The 23,694-nt window shown below is 38.4% G+C and overlaps 4 protein-coding genes across 5 annotated transcripts in view; 1 reads left to right on the top strand and 3 right to left on the bottom strand.

The window, feature by feature from the left end:
* Positions 1-2,031: 2,031 nt before the first annotated feature.
* On the bottom strand, positions 2,032-4,964 carry nfil3-6 (nuclear factor, interleukin 3 regulated, member 6). The gene is made up of 2 exons (XM_077619984.1): positions 4,694-4,964; positions 2,032-3,961 (listed from the first exon to the last, which is right to left on the bottom strand). The coding sequence occupies exon 2, from the start codon at positions 3,907-3,909 to the stop codon at positions 2,752-2,754; it is 1,158 nt and encodes a 385-aa protein (XP_077476110.1). The 5' UTR covers positions 3,910-3,961; positions 4,694-4,964; the 3' UTR covers positions 2,032-2,751.
* Positions 4,965-13,388: 8,424 nt separating this feature from the next.
* On the bottom strand, positions 13,389-18,432 carry LOC144088484 (uncharacterized). Its single transcript, XM_077618932.1, has 4 exons — positions 18,280-18,432; positions 16,678-18,189; positions 15,166-15,251; positions 13,389-14,658 (listed from the first exon to the last, which is right to left on the bottom strand). The coding sequence occupies exons 2-4, from the start codon at positions 18,164-18,166 to the stop codon at positions 14,560-14,562; spliced, it is 1,674 nt and encodes a 557-aa protein (XP_077475058.1). The 5' UTR covers positions 18,167-18,189; positions 18,280-18,432; the 3' UTR covers positions 13,389-14,559.
* plppr2a (phospholipid phosphatase related 2a) overlaps positions 14,503-23,694 on the top strand; it is a 32,550-nt gene continuing 23,358 nt past the window's right edge. The window contains exon 1 of the mRNA XM_077618938.1: positions 14,503-14,705. The gene's annotated coding sequence lies outside the window, so the exon portion shown is untranslated. The remainder of the gene's footprint in view (positions 14,706-23,694) is intronic.
* LOC144088846 (uncharacterized) lies at positions 20,649-22,974 on the bottom strand. Of its 2 annotated transcripts, XM_077619534.1 has the most exons (3): positions 22,939-22,974; positions 22,008-22,084; positions 20,649-21,896 (listed from the first exon to the last, which is right to left on the bottom strand). In XM_077619534.1, the coding sequence occupies exons 2-3, from the start codon at positions 22,051-22,053 to the stop codon at positions 21,100-21,102; spliced, it is 843 nt and encodes a 280-aa protein (XP_077475660.1). In that variant the 5' UTR covers positions 22,054-22,084; positions 22,939-22,974; the 3' UTR covers positions 20,649-21,099. The 2 variants fall into 2 exon arrangements, with proteins under 2 accessions (XP_077475660.1, XP_077475661.1); XM_077619535.1 differs by lacking the exon at positions 22,939-22,974 and having other exon boundaries at positions 22,008-22,096.

The following is a 23,694-nucleotide window of genomic DNA, read 5'->3' as shown; positions in this document are numbered from 1 at the left end:
GAGCCATATGTTGTTAACTCTGACCGTCACTTTCCCGATAATTACATTGGACAAGAAACACGACGTACACCTTGGATTAGTTATCAGTCACTTACAGGCAATTGATAGACAAACACACAAATATATATTTTGACATCTTTTCTTAAAGATAATTTTATCCATATACCTACAAATTTCATTATGTTCACAGAATGTTAAATTATTAAGAGGGATTGCTATTTTTGTTGTTGCTATATTGTTATGTTTCCTTGGCAAGTGACAAGTCTAAGATTTGCCCTTCCTTTCACCTGACACCTCAATTTATTCATTGGGATTGATACATCAAATGTATTTGAAAAGGGACGGTTGGCATTGTATGATTATGATTCATTGCTAATTACGGTAACAAACGGCCAATCCATTTTGACTAGGAGGATGCATCGATCAGATTGTTGGCAGCTGGCATATGCAGGTGGGCAACTGCGCTGAATTCATTTTTGTCCGGGTATTGTTCGTAAAGGCGTAAGACCGGCGCTAGGAGAGAAAAAAACACCCAGCCATGTGCTCATCATGATACTGTTCTTTTTTTCCCCAGCAGAAACTTTGACCTGGAAAAAAATGAATGATACAAATTGTCTCACTTTTATACAGCATCACTAAATAGAGCAGAGAAATAGCAAAGCTAAAAAAACAAATATATACAAAAACACTACCAAATGTTAAGCTCTATTTAAAAAAAAAATCATTTAAAAAGTCTTGCAGCATAAAAATCTGGAACACACTGCACCCTTTGTTGTATTTGATTATCGTCAAAATCAACTCCAGGAACTGTGTCCTCATAAGGATGTGACTTTCAGTAATTAGAGACAGGTTGGCCTTTGTGAGCATGTGCAAAAGTTAAATTCACACAATATCCTCACTATGCTTTCTTAAATTGTGGATATTTACATTTGGCAGTTGAAAAGGACCTCGTAAGTCATACTTTTTGTTTCCCTGGATGAAGGAGACATAGCACTGAAGAAGCTGGAGCAGTGAACATGGATGCCCTTCCCCCATAAAAACATACATCCCCTTTCTGTCTCTGCATCGTTCGTTTCTTTTTGCACCCCATCCTTAACCCCACCCGAGCAGCCCCCCAGCTCTGTCTGCAAGCGTTCCTATGGCAACTGTCGCACTGCCTGCCTAGCAACAGGCTTTATCCTTTCACTGAAGGATGGCGGTGGTTGGGGGTGGGGTAGGTGGTGGGGGGAATCGACAACCGATTTGGGGGAAAGAGGGTGTCGTGAGAGTTACATAGATGTGAGTATAGTAACATATTGCAGTGGCTTCATTAAATCACATTTTTACTCTACCCTGTTTCACAGCTGCAGCATAATGGTTTGGTAGCATTTTATTCACCACAATATTGCATACTTTACAAAAAATGTGTTTTTCATCTGTAAAAGAGTTTAGGATTATTTGGTGAAAGGTTCAGACTGTAAATTGTAAAGTCATGCCTAACTGGAATGGACGTCAGCTGTAGCTCAGTCAGAAAAAAAATCAACATTCCAGTGAAAATATTTCTGAGTGCATCATTCCTGTAGTACATAACGGTATTATCTTGTTTAAAAATGAAACTATCAACGCAATGCTGCTAAAATTAAATAATCAACAAGCCAACTACCTTTTCAGCTTAATACAAAAAAGATTGTTGTCCTTCTCCTTGTGCCTTGCGATTGGCTGGCCACCAATTCAGGGTGTCTCCTCACCTGGTACCCGCAGTCAGCTGGGATAGGCTCCAGCACCCCCGAGACCCTTGTGAGGATAAGCAGTAAAGAAAATGAATGAATTATCTAGTGATGAAAAAGACAGACGGTGATTCTCGATGATAGATCTTTGCTACCTCCTGCTGGACAACTGAGTGTCTGGAGTAAACGTTCAAACGTGATGTCTTGTCTCTCTTCACTCTTCTTCTAAAATATGAGTTTATTACAAGTCCGATCGATTATGAACTGTGAGGTTGGCAGTGTATAAATGGAAGCCAATGATTTAATTGATTGTGAGAAACTTAGATGAGTTAACAGAGGTTTATTTAGTTGAAATAAAAACGCACAAACAGCATTTAAACTCAACATGAACAGAGTAGACTACAACAACCAGCAATTTCACCCCTTTAGAGGCCTTGCTAAAAATACACAGTAGATCTACAGTATGTGTGGATAAATAACTAACACATTGAAGGAAATGATAGTTTTTGAGTTTAATAAACCTCGATTTTGTGACTGCTACTTTCCAACCTGAAATGCATCAACAGTAGAAAGCCTTAGCAATCATATGAAGTTAAAACTACAAATATTTTGCTGAAAACTTTGGAGGTTGTGACATCATTTGCCGGCTTTGGTTGTCACAGTGCATATGAATATAAAAATTAATCTACAGTGAGCCTTCGCACAGCACAGTCAACATTTGCAAAATTCTGTTACTTGTGGATTTTCTGTCTGTGTTCACATTTTTTTTAATGATCAGATCAACAAAAAAGTTATTTTTTTACAGTTCTCTTCTGCCATAAATAGACAATTACTAATTTTTTGGTCAATTCCTTGCTATCTGTGGCAAAGATGACACTGGGAAGCTCGATGACGAGACGTGCAACCTAAACAGCAGACGACCAGAGAACTATACTGTACATACATTTATTGCTAAAAATAAAGACTGGGAAAAAAACTAAACATTGTTGTTGGTTTCAGTGCGAATGGTGTAATGAACTCTTTCACAAGATCTGAAGAGAGATTCTTAGTTAACATTGGCCATGAGCTGCTCTGTGAAAAGTTTCTTCAACTGAGCTACCTCTTTGCTCAAAGAACTAAGCTGAGACTTTAAGTAGTTGTTTTCGTGCTGATATTTGAATTCTGAGTGTCCTTGAGCAGGAGGCTGCAGGTTGAAGTTTGAAGGTGAGGTGACATTCTGGGGGGACTGCCTACCCCTTCTTCCTCCGTCGCCTTGCAAAGAAACCCACGGGCCTAAGTGGCCCTCTCCTGTTTCGGCCCCAAAAGGTTCAAGTGCTTTCGAGGTCTCTCGCGGACCCTCAGAAGTTGGCGGCGCGGGGCTGCGCCGGGTGCTACTGGGATCCCCTGCCGCGTCGCTCGTCTCTGCGTTTCCAGGGCTCTTGAAACGTAGCTTATGGGGGAGGTTCTTCATAGTCTCGGCTTGGTCTACCTTGGTGTGGTGGGCATCGGCCGGTGAGTTGTAGAGGTCTAAGTTCATCTCTTCTGTTCTGTGCGGTGAGGATTTCTCATGGTCACTCAGCCGGTCTTCAAAGTAGACTGGGCTGCCAACACTGGACCCGCCTGGAGTGGAGAACCCCGAGTCTTCTGACAGGTTGCACCCGTCCCGGGAGCTTCGCGCACAGGCTTGACCTGTCGGGTTGTTGGTGTGTGAAGATGAGTTGATAAGGAAATAGTGCGAGCTCACGTTTGGATTGTGTGGAGGAACTGCGGTGAGTGGAAGGATGGGCGCATTAGAGGGGTCTTTCACCAAACCGAAGCGGAACTTGAGAGCCAACAGCTCGGCCCTGAGGCGAGCGTTCTCTTCCAGCAAGGCTAGAACGCGACTCTCCAACACCATGTCGTTCACACGTCGCTTTTCACGTGAACGCTTTGCTGCCTCGTTGTTCTTCTTCCTTTTATCCCAGTAGCCTTCATCCTTTTTTTCAAGCGGGATGAACTCGCGTTTGCGTCGGATGCTGGACGAGGGACTTTCCTTACGCTTGACCGCAGCCGTGCGGCCCAGCAGAGAGCGGGCCAACAGGTTATTGGAGGTCAAGACGGACATGGTGTCATCTGGAAAGGATAATGGTGCTCCTTCTCCTTCTCCTTCTTCTGTGGACTCCAGTGAATGGAGCATAGCTACATCCTGCTGCACCCTCATCGCCTTGGAAACTTCCTCATACATTAGGACTGGAGAATCAAATCAAGTCTCAAGTTCCCTGCAGCAACAGTGCCACCTATTGGACAAGGCGACACAAAGAAGAGATTTAATGGTTACGCAAGAGCCATTACAACACAATATTATGTAACCCTATTACACTACTCCCATTTAACTGGGGCAACTTGTATCATATAATATATGATCAATATGAAGCAACGTCTAATAGGGCGTAAAACCTTGATACTATAGAGATTGTAAAATTATGTTCGACTTTGACCTACATTTTTTCATTTTTTCACTTAACTCAAAAGAAATACTAAAACAACGCTCTTAACTGCATTTCACAGTGTCATTTAGTGACAGACATCAAATAATTTTCATCTTTCATTGTGGGATCATATTTCACTTATATTTGACTGGGATCGTTTGATCACTGCCAACCTTCCCAGTCAAATAGTATTGCGCGTCTAACTCTGTCAATGACAGACAGTGAGTTAAATAAATTGAAATTGCGGTTTGATGCAAACATAGACAAGAAAAACTATAATATTTTATCTCATTCAAGAGGTATCTCCGTCGTATTAACATTTATAGAGAACAAAACACGCTAAGGTATTTTATTCTCAATCTAATCATTCTGCAGTCTCTGCTATTTTATTCCATATAAAATAGGATATAAGTAGGTCATTATTCATGTCCACAAAACCTGACCTAAAAAGAGAAAAAATAATAAAATAAAAAATAAAAATAAAGGACGTCGCAATAATTCCACCAATGATAAAAGTACTGCGATAAGTAGATATAATACCTGTAGTGGAAGAAGCACTCTCGGTCAGTAAACAGTCGCTCCAGCCAGATGCTATCAGCTCTATGATATTACTCAATATTATCAGCCGTGCTGGTCTTCACTCTGTTCCAATTGGAAGAGCGCACCCCCGTATTTGTAACGCGGAGTTCTGCTTGGGACGGTCTCTATCCTTGCATGAACCAGCCGTGGCCCCGTTGTGTGCAAATTGACGCTCTGGGTGGGACCGCCTTCTAAAGTGACCCCTCTCCTAAGACCGCCTCCATCGGGCCCGTGCACAGGAAAGCTCTGGATGGTTGCTGCAAATAGCAGATGTCGTCGACATCTGATCTCATCGACTCCTCCCCCTTCTGGGCTAAACGCGTCATGAAGCAATGTTACGTCACTAGGAATACAGCACAAAGCAATCATTTTCAGACATGGCCTGTCCGACTTTGAGAAGAAATAGAAACATATAGAGGAGATGTGGGCACCAGTGTTATATTTGTTTTGGGGATAATGATCACAGGGGGTGCTGGAGCCCATCTCAGCTAACTACGGGTTCAAGTCGGGGACATCCTGAATCAGTCGCCAGCCAATCGCAGGGCACATGGAGACGGACAAGCATTCACGGTCACGCCCATACGTAGGGGCACTTTAGAGCAGTAGTTCTTAACTTTGTCGGACCTACTGAACCCCACCAGTTTCATATATGCAATCACAAATTCAAGATACTATATAAATTCTTCGCAGCACTGATTGGCCAACACGTGATCATCTGCAGCCAGTGATGGTCAAGAGGGGCATGTTATCGTGTATATACGTATATGATGACCGAACCCCTGAGACTGACTCACCGAGCCCCTAGGGTTCGATTGAACCCAGGTTAAGAACCACTGCTTTAGAGTGTTCAACTAGCCTTTGCTGTGGGAGGAATCCGGAGTACCTGGAGAAAACCCACGGAAGCCCAGGGAGAACATGCATACTCCACACAGTAAGTACCAAACTCGGATCGAACTCTTGACCCCAGAACTGTGAGACCGAGGCGCTAATCACTCGGCTACTCGGCCACCCTGACTATAAGCTCACGTTCATTCAATCATTCATCCCAGCTGACTTTGGGCACCAGACGGGGGACCTCCTGAAATAGTGGCCAGCCAATCGGAGGCTATGAGAAGACTGACAACCATTCAAGCTCATACTCATACATAGGGGCAATTTAGAGTTTTCAACCAGCCTACCATGCATGTTTTTGGAATGTGGGATGAAACCGGAGTACCTAGAGAAAACCCACGCAACCCTGGGGCGAACATGCAAACTCCACAAAGGAGGACCGACCTGGGATCAAGAACTGTGAGGCTGACGCGCTAACTACTCAACTGGCGAGCCGCTATAAGCTCACGTTTTTGGAAAAAAATAAGTCTCTCTCTTTTTAATTCCAAGGTTATAAGAGGTGTAGACAGTTATTGATTATTATTATTTAATTTACTTTATCAAACCTTTATTTATTTATATTTTTATTATTGTTTAAATTATTTTTGATACTTATAGTGTGTGTGTTTGAACTTTCATCCCGGTGGTTGTTCCTTTATCGGTGTATTGTTGTAAATAGTTAATTGGAAAAAGTACGAAAAAATACAGCACCAAGCAATTTAAAAATGAACTATTTATTGGCCAAGTGACTATTTGTGAAAGACACACCCTAATCCTGTCTTGGGTCATGTAGGCAACAATATTAAAATGTGTGACCTACATGACTTTAAATTTCATGTTCCAATAATATTGATGCCATTATTCAATGTTACCAACAACGATATGCGTCCAATTCATTGAAATTGGGAAGACCAATTCATGGTAGCCATGAGTTTATTGAACGTACTAAAATTCATTGGAATACTCTGTTAACTTGTTTCCTTTTTAGTGAATGCTTGAGAGGAAAAAAAATCTTCAGGTTAATAAGTACTGTTTAGTTTATACAACAGGAAGTTAGTTACATAACAGATCTGGATGCCTTATGAAATGTGTTACACTTCTACTTTCATAAGTGTCATTGCATCAGGCTTCTTTAGAAATGGGTGTGGAAAAAATACCTCATATCTTTTGCAAGGCATCTTTTTTAAACTGTCATTGTTAATCACCATTTGGTGACTGGGGATCCGTAAAAGCTAAATATGTGGCTATTGTCGTAGTGACAGTAGTTTTGACATGATATTATTAGATTATTATATCATCCTCTTGATGTTTCAATGAAAGCTGTTTGTAATGTTTAGAAAATATCTAAGAATAACTGATCTAATAGATAATGAAAGAATTAACTGGGAGTGAACTCAACCAAATTTGTAAATTTAAGCAAGAATTCTCTAAATGTTAGGCGAACACTTCATGAAAAGTCTGACCTTGTAATCATCTACGTCTAGATGGAAAGGAAATGCCTGCATAACAAACCACGCAAACATGCCACACAAGAATTTAGAAGAAGGCTGTCGGATGGTTTCAGTGCCGGGGCGATGATAGATGTCCAACCATGTGGCTTTTTTGTCATCCCTTTATTGTGAATTTAATTAGTTTGTCCAATTTGAATTGCGAGGGTGACATCTGCCAGTTTGCTCGCAGTTAAAACAGATTGGACTTCTGTTGCTTTCAATCTCACTTAATGTGTAACATACATTTAAAAGTCATCTAAACACCATATCTGAAGTATTTATACAAAGTACATAAAAGACTTCTGAGTATTGGCTGCCACGAATCTCTAGACATGAAAGAAAATAATGACTTTAAGACTGTCGATGATGAAAATGACAGAAAATAGATAAGTAGGAAAACAGTGTGAGTTACAAAAGGACATTTGTCTATGAACTTGGGTACAGGTTGCTCAAGTTTGCATCTGTCATTGGCACTTACAGTGCTTGACATAACAGACATTTTGGCTGCAGCTCAAAAATGTCACTGAGTGTTACCACATTAGGTAACTCTATGCGGCCAGTAGAAAGGAGGCCAACTTCTATTTTGCTGCTGTGGAGTTGCAGCACAAATTTCCTGCAGCACATTTGATGAGCTCCATGATTATAGAGTAAACATGCTATGAAAGCGAAACAAGTAGAGATATTAAAACAAAACACTGTAGTGTTGCAGTAAGTCAAGAACAGTTTGTACCAGTGCTAGTAAACTAAAAGTGATTAATGGTACTGATGTTTTGCCTGTGATTATCTAACTGTGTCAGACACCCTTTTGTCCTTTACCAAAGATTTCCCCTCCTGGTCTATTTTGGGGTATAAAAAGGATCATGCAGAGCACATGATGGTCATGCCATAATCTGTCAATTTTAGCAAACATTTCCAAATTCTAAATCAGTTTAACCTATGTGGATGTCTTGTTTAATGTTTTTTCAGACTCACAGTCTAATTCGATTGAACGGCTATTGCCGAATACGATCACTCAGAGCCAGCCTACCCAATTGAAATGGAATTGATTTCTATCATTGCCAACGGTTAAAGGTTTATATGAATAGAAATAACTGGAGTTTGAAATATTGATATGATTGTCGTTTTATGAAGATAGATAGATTAAAAACAAAACAACATTTATTTCACATCATAGACAGTGTGAACCCCCATCATGCAGAGGCCAGACCAGATGCATTGGTGTAGCTATAAATAGCCCATGACTCATTTTGCTAGACTTGAGTTTCAATTTCATAACAAATAGTATGTGAGCTACGTGCATAGCTTACTGGTTCTGCATTTCAGGTGGTTTAAGATTGACTAAAATGATCCACACTCCAAACAGCTGTCTACAGCATCACAGTTTTAGTCACAGCGTTATGAGACTGTTGTCGAAAAACATTTGAAAAACATTCTGTTTTTTGACAGAAGCCAAGAGCCTCCATCAGACCTGCATATCTCTCCGTGATTCTATTTTCAGCCTTTGAAACACGTCACACTGTTGCCAACGCAACGCTTTTCTATCATTTGAAGAGGGGAAATGGGTTACTGTAGAAGATGCTATTTTTTGTGTGCTGCAATAAATAGCCAGGCAGGCATCTTCTAATTGCAAATTCTTTAATTCTCTCAAGTATAAGAAGAGACAAACTTGATTTCAAGACAATAAAATGATACAAGCAAAATGATGTAAAGTAAAACAAGAAAAAGTACTAATTAAAACCAATTAAAACGGTCTGGGCTGATCTCCAGGAGTTAAAAAAGTTACTTTTGGGAAGAAAAAAAGCCCCCAAAGCCGACCCATTCCCAGTGTGTTAGCACGTGTCCCGTATAGCAAGACTTATACTAAAAAAGGAGATGAGTTGAGAACAAAAGGTGCGATCTTCCCTTGCCTATCTCAACAGTCAGAAACAAAGCAAACATTCCTTATGCCGCCCTGCCCCCTCCGCCTAGGTCATCAAATTAGTTTTGGAAGAACTTTATTTTACCTACACAGAAAACAGGGAATCATAAATTCCACAGACCTCCTGGCTAAACACTAATATGTAAAAAAAAAAACCTGCCCACACATTATTTTAAAGCGATGAAAGAATACATCTGACTATAAGAAATATTTCTCTTCAGTTAGGTTATGAAATGCATGACGTAAACTGAAAATTGTTGGCCCAAATTAAGTCTCTAATTTGGGAACAAAAGGTTTGTTCAGACAAGCACTTAAGCATCACCAGTTATGTAAAGGATATTTTGCAGTTGCATAATCTGTTCCGGCCAACCTGTGCAGTGCTTCTTTTGCCTGACTGTGCGAGCAGCGTGGGATCAATTCCCACTTGCTGGAAGTATAATTGCAAGTGGGAATAGTTGTCTGTCTTTATGTGTGCCCTGCAACCAGTCTAGGGTGCAGTACTCCTTACACTTGAAGTCACCTGGGATAGGCTGCAGTAAATTAGTACTGTGCTTATAGTGTTACAGTTGCCCTCACCTCTTTTAATTTGTTTGCCTTCCCATTTATAAAGAAGTAACTTTCTACAAAAGCTTGCCATCTCCCACTACACACACAAAAAGCAAAAATTAACTTTTCCTTTGAATAAATGGTAAACGAGAGGAGTTGAGACATGTTTACTGTGAGTAAATTAGCACACCAGTACTTTTATTAGAGTAAGCAAATTTGAATGAGTGTAACAGTACTTTTACATGAGTAGATGCTTTAATACTTTTTACATCTCTGCATTAAAAAGGACAGAACAGCATTGACTGCCAATATTCATCAAGTTTTGTTTTCCTTATGATGCCTGAATAAGCTATTTGTCCAATCTCTATTCAGCCATTCTTATGAGTTTTGAATTTAAACTGCACAAGATATTTGTGACCTTGCTTGGGTTAGCTTTGATTTTCTTGTAATGAAGGAAATGAATGAAATGCCTCGCCAACCCTTGAGAAAAGTCATGTGTATCCCCATATCTTTATAAGATGCCCTAAATAACGTTCACATGAATTCACTTGAACTAAAAAAACAATTACTATTCACGACAGCCAGCCCTGTGACGTTTTATAGAGAAAGTCATTATGTAATGGCCATATATGCAAAATTCCATTAATGCGGTGATTCAAGAAGACTTTATTTTTACCAACACAATAATTTGGGATATTTTCACTGCAGAAACATACAGTAATTGTTTAAAATTGACTGGACACCTATCACCGTCAATGCCATTGAAACATGAGCTTTCACATTCAATCCTCCGGCTTTAATTGAATTGGAAGTCTTTTGTTGCCACAGGCAGCCAATGATTATTTATTTATTTAAATAATTATGTAATTTAAGGTCAACTACTGTACCCCCTTAAAGCTGTTGCTTTACAGTAGACTCTTTGTCTGCAAAGCCTTAAAATTTAAATGTTAAGAATTTTCGTTAGTGGCTCAAATCCCACAACCTTTGTGGCTCATCATGTGCTTATAATTTTAGTAGGTCTTCACTTTTTTGCACTGCTAAATGAACTTTGTAAGGACACATTTTTTGTGAGTTCTAAATTAGTTGTAAGAGTCTTACTAAGAATATATACTTTTATAAATCATTGTAAAGATTATAGGTCACATCAATGGTAATGGAATAGTTTTTATTTATCTTGGACTATTTTTTTAGGTTTCTCAAAACCTGGTGTTTGAACAAAAGTCTGCAGACTTTTTAAATTAGGTCTACATTCTTGGGGATATAATTTTTTTTAATACAGGAAATAGACAACAATGTACAATAACCTAAGGCAATAAGTATCACCCATTCCTTTATGTTGTTGTGCCTACTCTCTTTATAGTATTGTTGCTGGACTGGCAATATGATCTCACGGTATGAGGCAACCACAGGAACAGACTGGGAGAAAAGAGAATAGGAGGATTTGTTGAGGACAATGAACAATCAAACGGGTCATTTGAGGTTTGTTGCCTCTGTCTTGTGTTTCAACTTCTCACTGTGACTTATTCACTACTTTTCAGAGGCTCAAGTTAATTTTGATTAGTATGTCCTTCAGTAAAGTAACATCGTATGACATTCCTCACAGGGCTGTTTTTTTTTTCTATGAAAGAAACGACCAACCACATTTCCTTCACATAATTGAATTTATATGTTCACAGTATTTTGTAGTTGCTGTGTTTGTACATGATCAATCCAGGCTATAAGAGGAAAGGTGGGTGGCAAGGATGAGTCATCCTCCATCTCAGTTTTGAGTTGCTGGTGCTAATGCAGAGGTGAGTCAGGCTCAATATCTCACCGTGATGTCAGAGCTGTTGCTGCTCTGCTTTCTCACTCACACACAAACTGTTTTAGTCTTTCTGCATCCGCAGCATTGGGTTGTTTAGTGACAACAGTACGAAGAATGCATTATAATCACTCTTGGAAATAGTGGCCTTTAATTTCAGGATACAATGCCTTGGCACTAAAATAGGAATCACAGATGATATATCTACAATACAATGGAACAATACCAATAAACATACAGGTAAATATCAACTTAGCTGAAGAAAAGAAAAACAATCTGCAAGGTTAAATGAAACCACAATCAGAATAATACCACAGTAGATTCGGTAACACCATTTTACACCCAGTCCTCATTGTATTGTATAATATTGATGGAATAATGATTAAAACCTTTTAAATCATTATTAGTAATATTTAATCAAAACTGGAAGACATCTTTCAACATAACTGGTTACACTTGCAAGGAGGCACCTTGTGACGTCGTTTTAGTCCCCAAGTTGTTCTGAATTGCAGTAACTGAATCATTGTATTTAATCGCGACACTCGAAAAACATGTAATGTAATCAGTACAATAACACCCTAGATGCTTAGAAAAACAACTGTGTAAGAATTGCAGAAGTAAGCATAAAAGTTGAACAAGGCATAATATTTTCATTATAAGGTAAACAAAGCATTCTGAATTGCAGAAGTAAGCATAAAAGTTTGAACTGGCACCCAAACAACGGTGTGAGGAATTGCGTGATATTTTCATTATAAGGTAAATAAAGCATTCTAAAGTAAACCAACCAGTATTATAATGTAAACAAAGCAGACGTATTTTCAAACAATAATGCGATTATCGCCATCTGCTTCTGGAGTCCCGTCAAAACAGTCCCGTTGTGTTTTGCCGAAAAGCGTCCGAAAACAATGTGTCCTCGAGCTGTGGGGCCTTGAGGAGACGATGGGGAGGAAAAAATGTCCATGGTCCCATGAATTAATTTATAGCCTTATTACTTATTAAAAATGCTTACAACACATATAGAACATTCCATAATAAATCCAACAAATATGATCCCTATATTGTCAATGGATGATTTTGCAAGCGCTTATTATACTAGAACATTAGGCAATATAATATCCATAGCTAACCTTTGTGCATTCATAGCCTACCTTGAGAAAAAAAAATGTTCATAGAGATCATCCTGTTCAGCATCACAGCGGGGAATGGATACATTTTAGGATGACTGTACATTCTGTTTCAGGAAAAACTGATTTGAACACTTTTAAACTGCTTGTTTTATTTTTATCAAATGCAATATCAATTAAAAATCCCAATAGATGTCTCACCAATTTTCATGCATAGCAAAAATACACCCCTTGGTCATGACCTTTATATAGAGTCTCTGATACATTTCCCAACAGTGGGTTTCTTCAAATTTAAAAGGATTAAAATAACACAAAATGGAGCCAGCCAGAGCTGCCATAAAATAAAAATTTGTAAAATTAGAGTACACTTCTGTCAATTTGTTGCAAAGTCATTTACCATAATCATGCATATCAAAATGGTTTATTGTCTTTTTTATTTGATTTCTTTTAGATATTGGCTGCCATTAACAGTGCAACTATCTGGTATATAAACAGCACAGTCCGAAACAAGTCAAAACCACAAGCTGAAGTAAATATTCATGTTTTTCTTTTCATGTGCATTCCTATCCTGCCCTCATGTTTTTGAATACCCTTGCATAGTGACTCAGTTTGACAAATTTTGAGGAAAGTACCACCCACAACATTGCACAAAATGTTACAGATGTTCTCTTAAGAAGTGTACATGATGCCCTGTTCTTTTTTTTCATGGAATGACTCATCATTAGATAATTTACCGAGGTTGCATAAGTGTACAGTGCTGCTTCCGCTGTCTGACTGCACATTGCATAAGTTATCTCCATCATACGTTTGCAATAACAACCTTCAGTAAATTTCTTAGATTTGCCAATGCCAAAAAGTTTATTTTGTTTGCCATATACAATTTAATTCAGACCCCCACACACAGAAAAAAGATGTGGAACGGGGTTTATTCATTATATAGTAAGTTCACAAAATAGCAGTCTTCAAGGTCATAAATATTGGCTGCTGCTAAAAGTTAAAGTCGCACTGCCCCCCCTTGGTGAGAAACTAAAATGCCCCAAATTTAGTAGTTAATATTTCTGGTACACTAACCTAATTGTGGAAAACATTAACTCTACTAACAGCTCACCTAAGTACAGAAATCCGGTTAAAATAAGCGTATTTTATCTAAAAAGGATACAAAAAATATTTTTCTGATTTCTCTACCAGTAAAATGAATGATGTACATGTTGCTGTTTTTTTGGTCTTCTTTTGTTCATTTAAATTTTGGACTGTTTTAAATACTACTTTAACCTCAGACCTTTTAGGGTTTTGTTTAATAGCCAAGTGTTTTTTTTTACTTTTGAATTTAAACAATTAATAGCATTTTCTAGAACAGAGGTCAGGAACCTTTTTGACAGAGAGAGCCATAAGCAATTTGTTTTCAAATGTTATTCCTTGAAAGCCATACCCAGAATTTAAAAGTTAATCAATCAATATAATGAGTAGGGGTGAGTGAATAATTTTAAAAGCATTCCAGGTATTTTCTTCTTGAGTGTTTTTTGTTGTTGTTGTTGTGGTTGTTGTTTTTATAAGGCCTTGGGCTTGTTTTCTTTTTATTTATTTATTTTTAGATACGTTTGTGTGAAAGTGTCCAATGCTAGAAAAACAACATGTCGGCCCTGTTTTTAGCTGCTCTAAGAGAGCAAGAAAATAGATCTAATGGCGAGAATTAAATGTCATGGCTTCAGTAAAGTAAAATAGAATGTAGTTTTAGGAGCACAATTTTTTTAAAAGTGGAACTAACAACTGATATTGCACCCTTAGGTATTAGCAATTTGATATTTGACCATCTTATAGTGTAGGACAGGGGTGGGCAAACTATTCCACAAAGGGCCGCAGTGGGTGCAGGTTTTCATTTCAACCCATTGAGAGGGCACCTTTTCACCAATCCGGTGTCCTACAAGTGCAATCAGTGGATTGCAGTCAGGTGCTTCTTGTTTTCTGCAGGAATCTCATTGGTTAAACTGTCTGTGCTATATCGGTTGGAACAAAAACCTGCACCCACACCGGCCCTCGAGGACCGGTTTGCCCATGCCTGGTGTAGGACATGGCAGGCGTCAGTCCTCTTTTTCTGAATGCTGTCCATTGATCTGACCAAACTCCCAGCGTTGCCACAGATGAGACCTCTGACTTCCTCCTCTGTGCACACTTGGCCCCTGTGGAGATGATTCAAATTGGAGAGATTCAATAAAATTAAATTCAGGTAAGCATTGGAAAAATAAATTATATTAGAAAGACCTTAAATCTTTCAGTGCCGTGAACAATGGTAGGTGTCTAATCAAGTGGGTCATTTGTCCTTCTGTTGATAATTTAAATGAATGTATATCTAGTAGGGTTGAAGTAGGAGGGTTGGCAGCAAATTAACAAATGTTCAGTTGCTGCCACCTGTTGTTCTATGCTGTCAATAGCAGCTAATGAGCTATGAGTTAAGTCTGTTGTGAGTGCTGACCAGGCAGGACAACAAACTAATCCAGAGAGTCACAGAGTAAATGCATTTATCACTGACCTATTTATAAGGTCAGCTCAAACAATAAACAGTTCAGACTTTTCCAAAATCTTCCATTTATTTGTTTAAATAATGACAAAGGCTAATCTGTGTTTTATTGTATTTAATAAAAAAATAACATTTAGAAAGGTGTCACTATAGCACATTATATAATTACCTGAGTCTGTTCTGATTTAAGATGCTCTTTGTTGCACGGAGGTGGCCAGACTCGTTCCAGTTTGCTTCGCAACTGTTGCTTTCCATCTAAAGACAAAGACAAATTAAATGATCTGGTTACATTCGCAAATTTACTTTTATAATTTATTTTTTAGGAGCTTAGCTCTGCCTAGTTGCCACCCAGTTTGTTAGTGTTCTTGTAGCATTAACATTGAATCCCATTTCTCTGCCATTTGTGTACCAAAACTTGGCTGCAATGTAGCATGGGTATTCAGTAATTATTGCTCCTCAGAGTCACAATGTTTTATTTTTTATCTATCAAGGCTTATTAATTGAGAGTGAAAATATTATTAGGATTTGGCTAATATGTATATTGTAGCGATCTGTAGGCACGCACATCAAAATAATTGATTGTACTTTTTCTTTTTTTTAATTGAACGCTCTTTAATTTTAAAATTGCATTCCCTGAAAAAGCCGTTCACTTGTCATATTTTTCAAACTTGTCAGGACATGATAATTTAATAAAATAGTAATTTGCATATTGCCATTGTGGTCTAATTGTATTCCAGTCCTAGACATGACATTTTGGTCACGTGTTGTTTGCTTGGTCATTTTAACCTTGAACCAAGCCACACGTAAACAGTATCCGAAGCTAAAAATACGAACAACACACACACACACACGCACACACGCACACACACGCACACATACACACACATTCTGGCTGTATAGTACGCTTGTGTCTTATAGACCTCCTGCTGCCGTCATGTAACAGCAACTCACACAAACTATGCAGATTAAATCTAAACAACCCTCATGGGGTTAATATCTAAGAAATATCTTTGAAGGGTTGAAACATTAAAAAGTAATAAACTCCATAATTCAAATTAGTAGTTGTTTTCTTGTTTTTTTGCCTTTTACCTTTCTTAACTCATTGTGATAGGTTTGACACTAGTGGATGATCCTGTCCCATGAATAACCCACGGCGATGCCAAAAGAAAAGGTCATTCATTCAGGTGCCAGACAGGGAACAAAGGTCAAGATGTGTAAAGAAATAAACTTCAAAGTGACACTTAACGTGTTTATACATTTTTCACAACCATGAAAAACGGCCCCATTACAAAAAATATGAAATCCATGCTAATGCAATGAACAACTAAATATATGTATATATTTTTAATTCGTTTGTAGATGTCAATACACGTCCAATCTATTTAAAGTGGTAGGGCTGGCAGCCGATAAAGATTTATTCGCCGCCATCTTCCCAGTTCAAATGAATTGGACAACTATTGCTGTCTATAGCAGCCAATGAGTTTATGTGCTGCTCTTTTGGTAGTTTCACTTTGCTCATACATGCCATCCCAGGTGGAGGGGTTCCTGTGCCTCAATCATTATTATCAAGTTTTAGGTTATTTTTCCCCCCTAACTCTAGTGATTAAAGATCCTGACAATTAGACAAAGTCAGCCAAATGAGTTAAACATTTATATCAGTTGCCTAACATATATATCTTACCTGGAATGTGAGTTGAAGTACTATTGGGGTGCTTGTCACCCTCCTTTGTACTCTGCCGCTTATCTCCGTATATGGTGTGCCTTTGTCTCCGAAGCTCATCTTCTCTTGCTTCAGCTTCCCGAATTTCCTTCTCAACTTCTGGCTTGAGACCCAATGCTGGACGCAGCTTGAAGAAAGGGTTTTGTTTAAGTAGGGGATCTTCCAGTTTTACCTTGTCCATCCCGACTGAGCTGTTACTTTCCGTTACTTGTGTGGAGCCTACGGAGTCTGAACTTCTGTAAAGGCGTACATTTTTCTCCTGCTTTGCGTATGGAGATAATCCTCTTTTATCTCGTGAACCACCACTTGGCATCTTTGAGTGCAGGTTTTCACAACTTTTCTGCCTCTCTAAGATTGAAAATATATCAAGGCTACGTGTGCGTTCTAGCACTGTGGGACAAACTTGATTCGTGGTTGATGTAAGAAGGGATTTCCTGAGTCTGGTTGGACCTTGTGAGTTATCCTGTTGGAAAGCTTCAAACAATAATTTTCTCTCCTTTAACTGATGGCTGTCTGCTTCCTTGAAACCCTTTTGGATGTCTCTGTTTTCTGTTGATCCTAGACTTTTCTGACTTTCCAGATTGGCCTCTTCTGACATTTTTTGTTTCAAGACCAAACAATCATAGTCTTGGCCGGCACATGTTTTTGTAGCATGTAGTTCGAACTCGATGTTTGTATTAAAAGGGATCTCCAGTACGTCTGGATCATCCGCCAAGTTTAAAACGCCTGCAGCTCTCTGAAGGTTCGGTTTGCCTTGAGCATCCTCATGGATCCGCTTTTCCATGGAGGTCTCCGTGACAGAGTGCCGGTGACAGGAGGATGGAAAGGAATTTGCATTGCAAATGGTTTCAACGAAATTGATCGGAATCCAATCTGTGCACTCTCTGACACCTGGAGTCTCACAAAAAATGTCAGCTTTTTTTTTGGTCATATCATGCTCAGGCTGTGCAGTCATCGCTTTTCCACTTTTTTTCTCGTCAGTGATTTCTCTCTCCAATGGATTTATCTTTCTTTCATCAGAATTAATGGCACCAGGTCTAACCTCTTCTTTCTCATCTTCACTTGACTGGCCCCCTTTTCTTGTTTCCAAATCTTCAGTCAGAAACCTGAAACATTCCTTCTCATGGTCAACTTCCTGGCAGGGGGGCATATCTGCTTCTTGGTGTTGTTGCACCAGTTGCAGCCGGTGAAGTAGGTGCTCACCTTGAAGAATATCAGAGGCTATTTTCCAAAATTCATCGTCGTTTCTTTCTTTTCCCTTCTTATTCCGTTTCATACCAGATGAGGTAGATTCCACTTTACTTAAAGCCTTTTCACAAATTTGTATCTCACAACTGCTTTTGTTGCTCTCCACCAAACAACGCGCTGAGTCAATGTCAACATTTGTTACATTATTTTTTATTTCTGTTTGTCTCTTGGCTTTTGGTTCACCAGGTGCGCGATCAGTCATGTTTTCATTGTCCTTGAAGATGTCTGTTGAATAAAAGTTTTGCATGATATTAATTTTATGGCATTTTCCACCAAAAGGCTTCTCTAAATATCCCTTTTTAATTTCTCTCCTACCTTGTCCAAATGTGCCTCATTGTCAAACTTGTCCACAGAACTAAATGAAGCTATTTGATCAGAAGAATGTTGTCATCAGATTTCCCCCAGGTTTCCACTTGCACATTGGAGTGCTCTTCTTCTTTTGTTCCTCCTAATGGAACGTTGTTTTTTTGATAAATAAGTCTTCTCAGAAATCTGTGTTGTACCTACTGACACTTCCACAATCTCTCTGTGTACTGCCATTGACTGCCTTTCTCTACGATGCCAGTCTAAGCTGATGGGATTAGTTTTAGCCTCGGTGTCGTCACGCGTATCAAACACAAGGGTCACAGTGGAGTCACATGTAACTGTGTATTTTTTTGTTTTTGTTGCTCTCTCCTTGCACTACTGGACCCATTTCAGAGAGAAAAGATCATTGTTGGATAGATATAAGACCTGCACTTTATTGTCTATCACAACATTATGAAATAAAGTAGGGTTGTTGCTTCCAAGTGTTCTTAAAACCTGAAACGTCAGTCTAAGTATGACACAAGTGAACACCCACTGCACTGCTAGAGTATAGTACTATAGAATTGTGGTATAATTGTATTGCAAAGTAATCTCTTTTACTGAAGCACAGGTTTAAATCTATGAGTCTATATTTACACCTGTATTGAAGAGCTTTATGAACACGCTGTAGTTGAGGATTATCTACGTAAGTATTAACATCTTTAGTGGCAGGACATTCAATGAGCTTAACCTGTTTATGACATCCCCCTGATTTGGATGCTGAATGTTATTTTTATTATTCTATAAATCTTCCCAAGACTTCATTTTTATAGGATAAAATCTGCTACTCAGATTTCTAATGTATGATTGTCAGTTACCCTAAAAAATATTGTATTGCTAGTACTGTATTTTTATTATATTACAACACAATGTCCATAACTGGCATTCAACATTCATAAAAGGTTAGGAGTATATTAAGATTATTTTAAGGTAACCCAGTCATCATGAATTCAACGCATAGCTCTGTCAGTGTGTATTTTTTTAGCCTTTCAGACACAAATAAGGTTAAATAATTTTATTAAATATATAGCATGGGTATATATTGCCACGCCCATTAGACATCCAATTGGAGCATTAGTGTAATGCATGTAATTTGCGATGAGCAGTGTAAAAAATATATAAATAACTTTAAAGAAAATGAATAAATTACTTGAAGGGTCTAAAAATAAAATAAACAATTGTAAATACTGATACAAAAAAGAATAAAAATAAAGAATCAAGACAATTTCAAATACCGTAATTACTCGAATATAACACGCAGGTTTTTGCAAAATAATTAATTCCAATAGTTGGGGGTGCGTGTTATAATCAAAAACTATTTTTTTTTTTATTTTTTATTTTTTATTTTTTTTTTTATTTTTTTTTTTTTATTTTTTTTTTGTGTCTTGTTACATGGCCCTTAGCCTGGTGCTTTTTCTTGCCAAATAAATTGAATTGAAATTGAATTGAATAAAATAAATTACAAATTTTCGATCGAAAAAAGCATTGTCAAACTCACTTTGACGCACGGATTTTACGTCATCTCGTAAAGCCAATCGGATGATGTGTTGTGGGAGGAAGAGGAAGTGGATGAAGGAAGCGTGGACGTTGATAGGATTCTCAACGAAGAGATGTATGAGAGGACAGACAAAGAGAGAGAGGAACTTTTCATTTGAAGGATTCTAATGAATAAATTTGTTTGAACAAAACAATCGTGAAACGAAGAAAAAAAGGTAAGATTTCTGATTTTCGTCAGCGGGAAATTTTAGGTGCGCACTATATTCGAGTACTGCGTTTTTCCAGATTTTTTTGGCCCAAAGTTATACCTGCGTGTTATTTTCGAGTGCGCGTTATATTCGAGTAATTACGGTAAGTATGGAGACTGTATATTTTGCTGTAGGAATTTTAGTGATTTAATTATCTATCCTTTTACCTCACAGAGCTTATCACTCTAAATTGCAACTAGGTATGAGTGTGAGCGTGAATGGTTGTACTTTGTCTCTTTGTGCCCGGTAATTGGCTGGCAACCAATTCAGTGTGTCCCCTGCCTGCCGGCTGCCCATAGTTGGCTGGGATAGGCCTCAGCATCCCCTGTGACTGTTGTGAGAATAAGCGATACAGAAAATTAATGTTTCAATATCAATTGCTCTCATTTACTAACTACCACAGCACATATTCTGTGACCTTGGCTGGCATTGTATGTGTTAGGCCAATGATAAATTTTCAATAGATATCCACTTTAGTGATCACTTTCCTTGAAAAGGTTAGTACGTATACATGTAAGTCTTCTTTTACTAACTGCCATCTTCTTTTACTAACTGCCATCTTCTTTTACTAACTGCCAAAAGACATGCCTTAATTTATATACAGTGACAAAATTAACAATGTGGCCTTTTACCATTACTTACATGACATTAGTGTTAGATCCCTTCTTAATTTTCTTCCCTTCCAACACAATGTAATACATTTTTTTGCTTACAAATAATACAAAAGGTTCGTATCTAAACCAAAATGTATCAGTTGTTGACTGATGAGTGTGGACATGCCAGTTGGATTGCTTGCATTTCACCTTCAGGGGGAGAAAGTGCTTCTTTTTTTTTTTAAATAGAACTCAGTGAAGCTGCCTTTATTTGCAGTTACTGTAGACTAACAGCATTATGGTGCCAAAATGATGTGTATGTGTGTGTATTTAAAAATAGTCAAATGGAAGGAACAGATGGTCAGAAAAAAAGTGTGTCAATTGAGTTAACTGGGCCTCAATGATGCAGTTTCACATCAGAAATCACAAGATTTATCAAATGAGGTCACTTTTTACATGACAGAGCAGCACTGACAGGTCTTGCGTTTGGAAGGGCTTTTACCATCCTCAACGGCAGGCGAGGAGGACTTCTTATCAGCATTTTCTGGAGGTGTTTGAACATTTTTCTTCAGTGAAATATTACATTGCATATCGCTTGGACTTTCTTTTCCCACTTCTTGATCTGCCACACTGTGTTCTTCTCCATCCTGTGAGATGATCACTCTCTCAGCAGTGAGCATGTTTGGGTCTTCTTGAGTAGTCGTTGAATCAGTGTAGCCTAGGAACATAAGCGTAACTGGGCTTTCCTTCAAATCTTGATCCATCATGGTCACCTCTTTTCCTGATATGTCACTAACCACCATTACATTTGTATCCTTCTCAAACCTCATATTGGCACTGCTGACCTCTTTCGTCGGGTTAGCCTCAGAATTAGGAGCTCTGGGGCTTTGTAACGGCAGATGGCTCTCTTTAGACATAGAGGGATTGACAGAGGCCTGTATTTTTTTGACTGGAACACTGTCGGCTTCTGCATGATCAAGCTGAAGGCCTGTTTCATTTGGAGTGACCGTGACCTCATCTAGCATGACTTGCATCCCAACGTCATCAACAATGTTCAAAATCTGCCCAAGCTCTTCAGTTGAAGGACGAAGGCCTAACTCTGAGACAGCATGGATGCTTCTCCTACCGTCATCAAAGACAGTGGTGGCCAGGGGCTCACTGACCGGTTTGGACATGGGGGCAACAGACTTCACCACTGCAGCTCCCGTCTTGGGGTCCCTTTCAACCTGAACTGTTAGCATTCCTAAAACTGCAATACAAAAGATTGACATTGACATTGTGTCTCCGGGCTCTACCAGTTTATCACATTTGTGGTGTTGGGCACATTTGCTGCAAGTAGTAGGCAATAATCCTGTCTCACCTGAGCGGCCATCTTTCTCACTTTCTTGAAACATCCTTTGTGCCATTCAAACAGGCTGTATGCGTTCAGACTCTTTTCTGAAAAACAAAATAATATATTTTTTTATCATCATATAGTCACATTCAAAGTGTCAAACAATAATAGAGATTATTGAGCAGCACTTTAATGTGGTTCATCATTCATGCATCAGCGATATCACATTTAGGAGAAGTAGTGGTCTATTTTTTGTAAAGAAAATTAAGTATGTTTAAATTTAAGTGTGCTTAAACTGTGTGACAGGGTCAAACCTAAAAAAAACATTAATGGTCAAAATGGTTGATTTTTTTAGTCCATTGCAAGTAGCTCTTTGATATTATCCTCCATGATAAATAGGAATCACTCCATATGGTAAATCAATGAGAATATTACTATTTGTTCTAAGTCTGCCTTGAATGGTTTAATTAAAGTGCACTGTAATTTCACAATAAATGTGTACAATTATTTAATTAAAACGTTGATTTCCATTACTTTTACACTAGCTGGTCATTTTAGGTTCACAATATTTTTTAAGTGTTGTGGAATTTATTCCTTTCTGGATTTTTGTAACCTTAAGCTAATGTACTTGTGGTATTCGTAAATGGTCTGCTGCCATGCATAGGTAGAATGCATAAGTGATATGTAACTGCTTCTTAGCTGTGACTCCATTCTGTCACATTGGTTTAAATTTCCATTCTTCAGGGAAAGACTTAGTTATGGTAAATTATTATCAGCCTAGAAATAATGGAGGCAGGCCTATTTATAAATAGAAGAAGGGATGGAAGTTGATTCGATTAATGATAACTCTTGTTCTTTGGAGGCTTAAAATACAAAATAAAAATAATAAATCAAGTCAAGTTGTAATAAAACATCGTTCATTTTTAATAATTTTCTTTCATTCATTCATCTTTCATACCACGCGTCCTCGTAAGTGTTGCGCCAGTTGAGAGCCTATTCCAGCCATAGGGCATACCGAGAGACAAACTCACAATCACACTGCCACCAGTGGGAATCAACCCTGCAGGATAGGTTCCAGCATCTCTGAGATCCTTGTGAAGATTAGCAATACAGAAGATGAATAAATAAATGAATTATTTTGTTCAATGGCAAATGCTTTTAGATGATCCCAAACGATATACATAACCGGAATAAAATCGAAGACCCATTTGAAAATCTATTATTTCTGTCAATTTATATACACAACTTATTACAATTCAGTCAGATGAAAAGAGTCTCGCGATTGCATATCTATCATTGCCATTGGTAGTGAAAGAGTTAAGGACCGTCTTGAATGTAAGGTGGCATTAGTCCAACATGCCATGGAACTAAAAATACTCTGCCAATGGGAGTGAACAGAGGTTGGAATGAGTTTCAAAAGGCCCCACCCTGGACATTTGAGTGCGGTGTTGACTAACATGCAGTCCAGTCTTCAAATATAACATGGCATGCCGAAGCAACACTGTTCAAATTAAACTGTGACCATGTGAAGATGAGGACAAACTAACTGGAAATCCAACACCACACTAAGTGTCTACATTGCTTATCCTTTTCAGAGTTGTGGGGAAGCTGAAGTTATGCCTGCTGACTTCAGAATAGACGGCTGCATGGACTTATAACTCAATTCAGTTAAATTTATTAATTCCATTTATGATGCAATACAGTATCATTTTTT

The sequence above is a fragment of the Stigmatopora argus genome, chromosome 14 (assembly GCF_051989625.1).
Source record: "Stigmatopora argus isolate UIUO_Sarg chromosome 14, RoL_Sarg_1.0, whole genome shotgun sequence".
NCBI classification, from domain to species: Eukaryota; Metazoa; Chordata; class Actinopteri; order Syngnathiformes; family Syngnathidae; genus Stigmatopora; species Stigmatopora argus.
The sequence above is the reverse complement of the archived record's forward strand: the minus strand, read 5'-3'. Positions and strand labels throughout refer to the sequence as shown.

Coding starts and splice junctions, on each gene's coding strand:
- LOC144088484 (XM_077618932.1), bottom strand. CDS start 18,166: ATGACTGATCGCGCACCTGGTGAACCAAAAGCCAAGAGACAAACAGAA. Junction 15,252..16,677: donor TACTTCAACTCACATTCCAG/GTAAGATATATA, acceptor CTTTGTCTTTAG/ATGGAAAGCAACAGTTGCGA. Junction 14,659..15,165: donor TTAAATCAGAACAGACTCAG/GTAATTATATAA, acceptor TCATCTCCACAG/GGGCCAAGTGTGCACAGAGG.
- nfil3-6 (XM_077619984.1), bottom strand. CDS start 3,909: ATGTATGAGGAAGTTTCCAAGGCGATGAGGGTGCAGCAGGATGTAGCT.
- LOC144088846 (XM_077619534.1), bottom strand. CDS start 22,053: ATGGCACAAAGGATGTTTCAAGAAAGTGAGAAAGATGGCCGCTCAG. Junction 21,897..22,007: donor TGAGAAAGATGGCCGCTCAG/GTGAGACAGGAT, acceptor TTTGTATTGCAG/TTTTAGGAATGCTAACAGTT.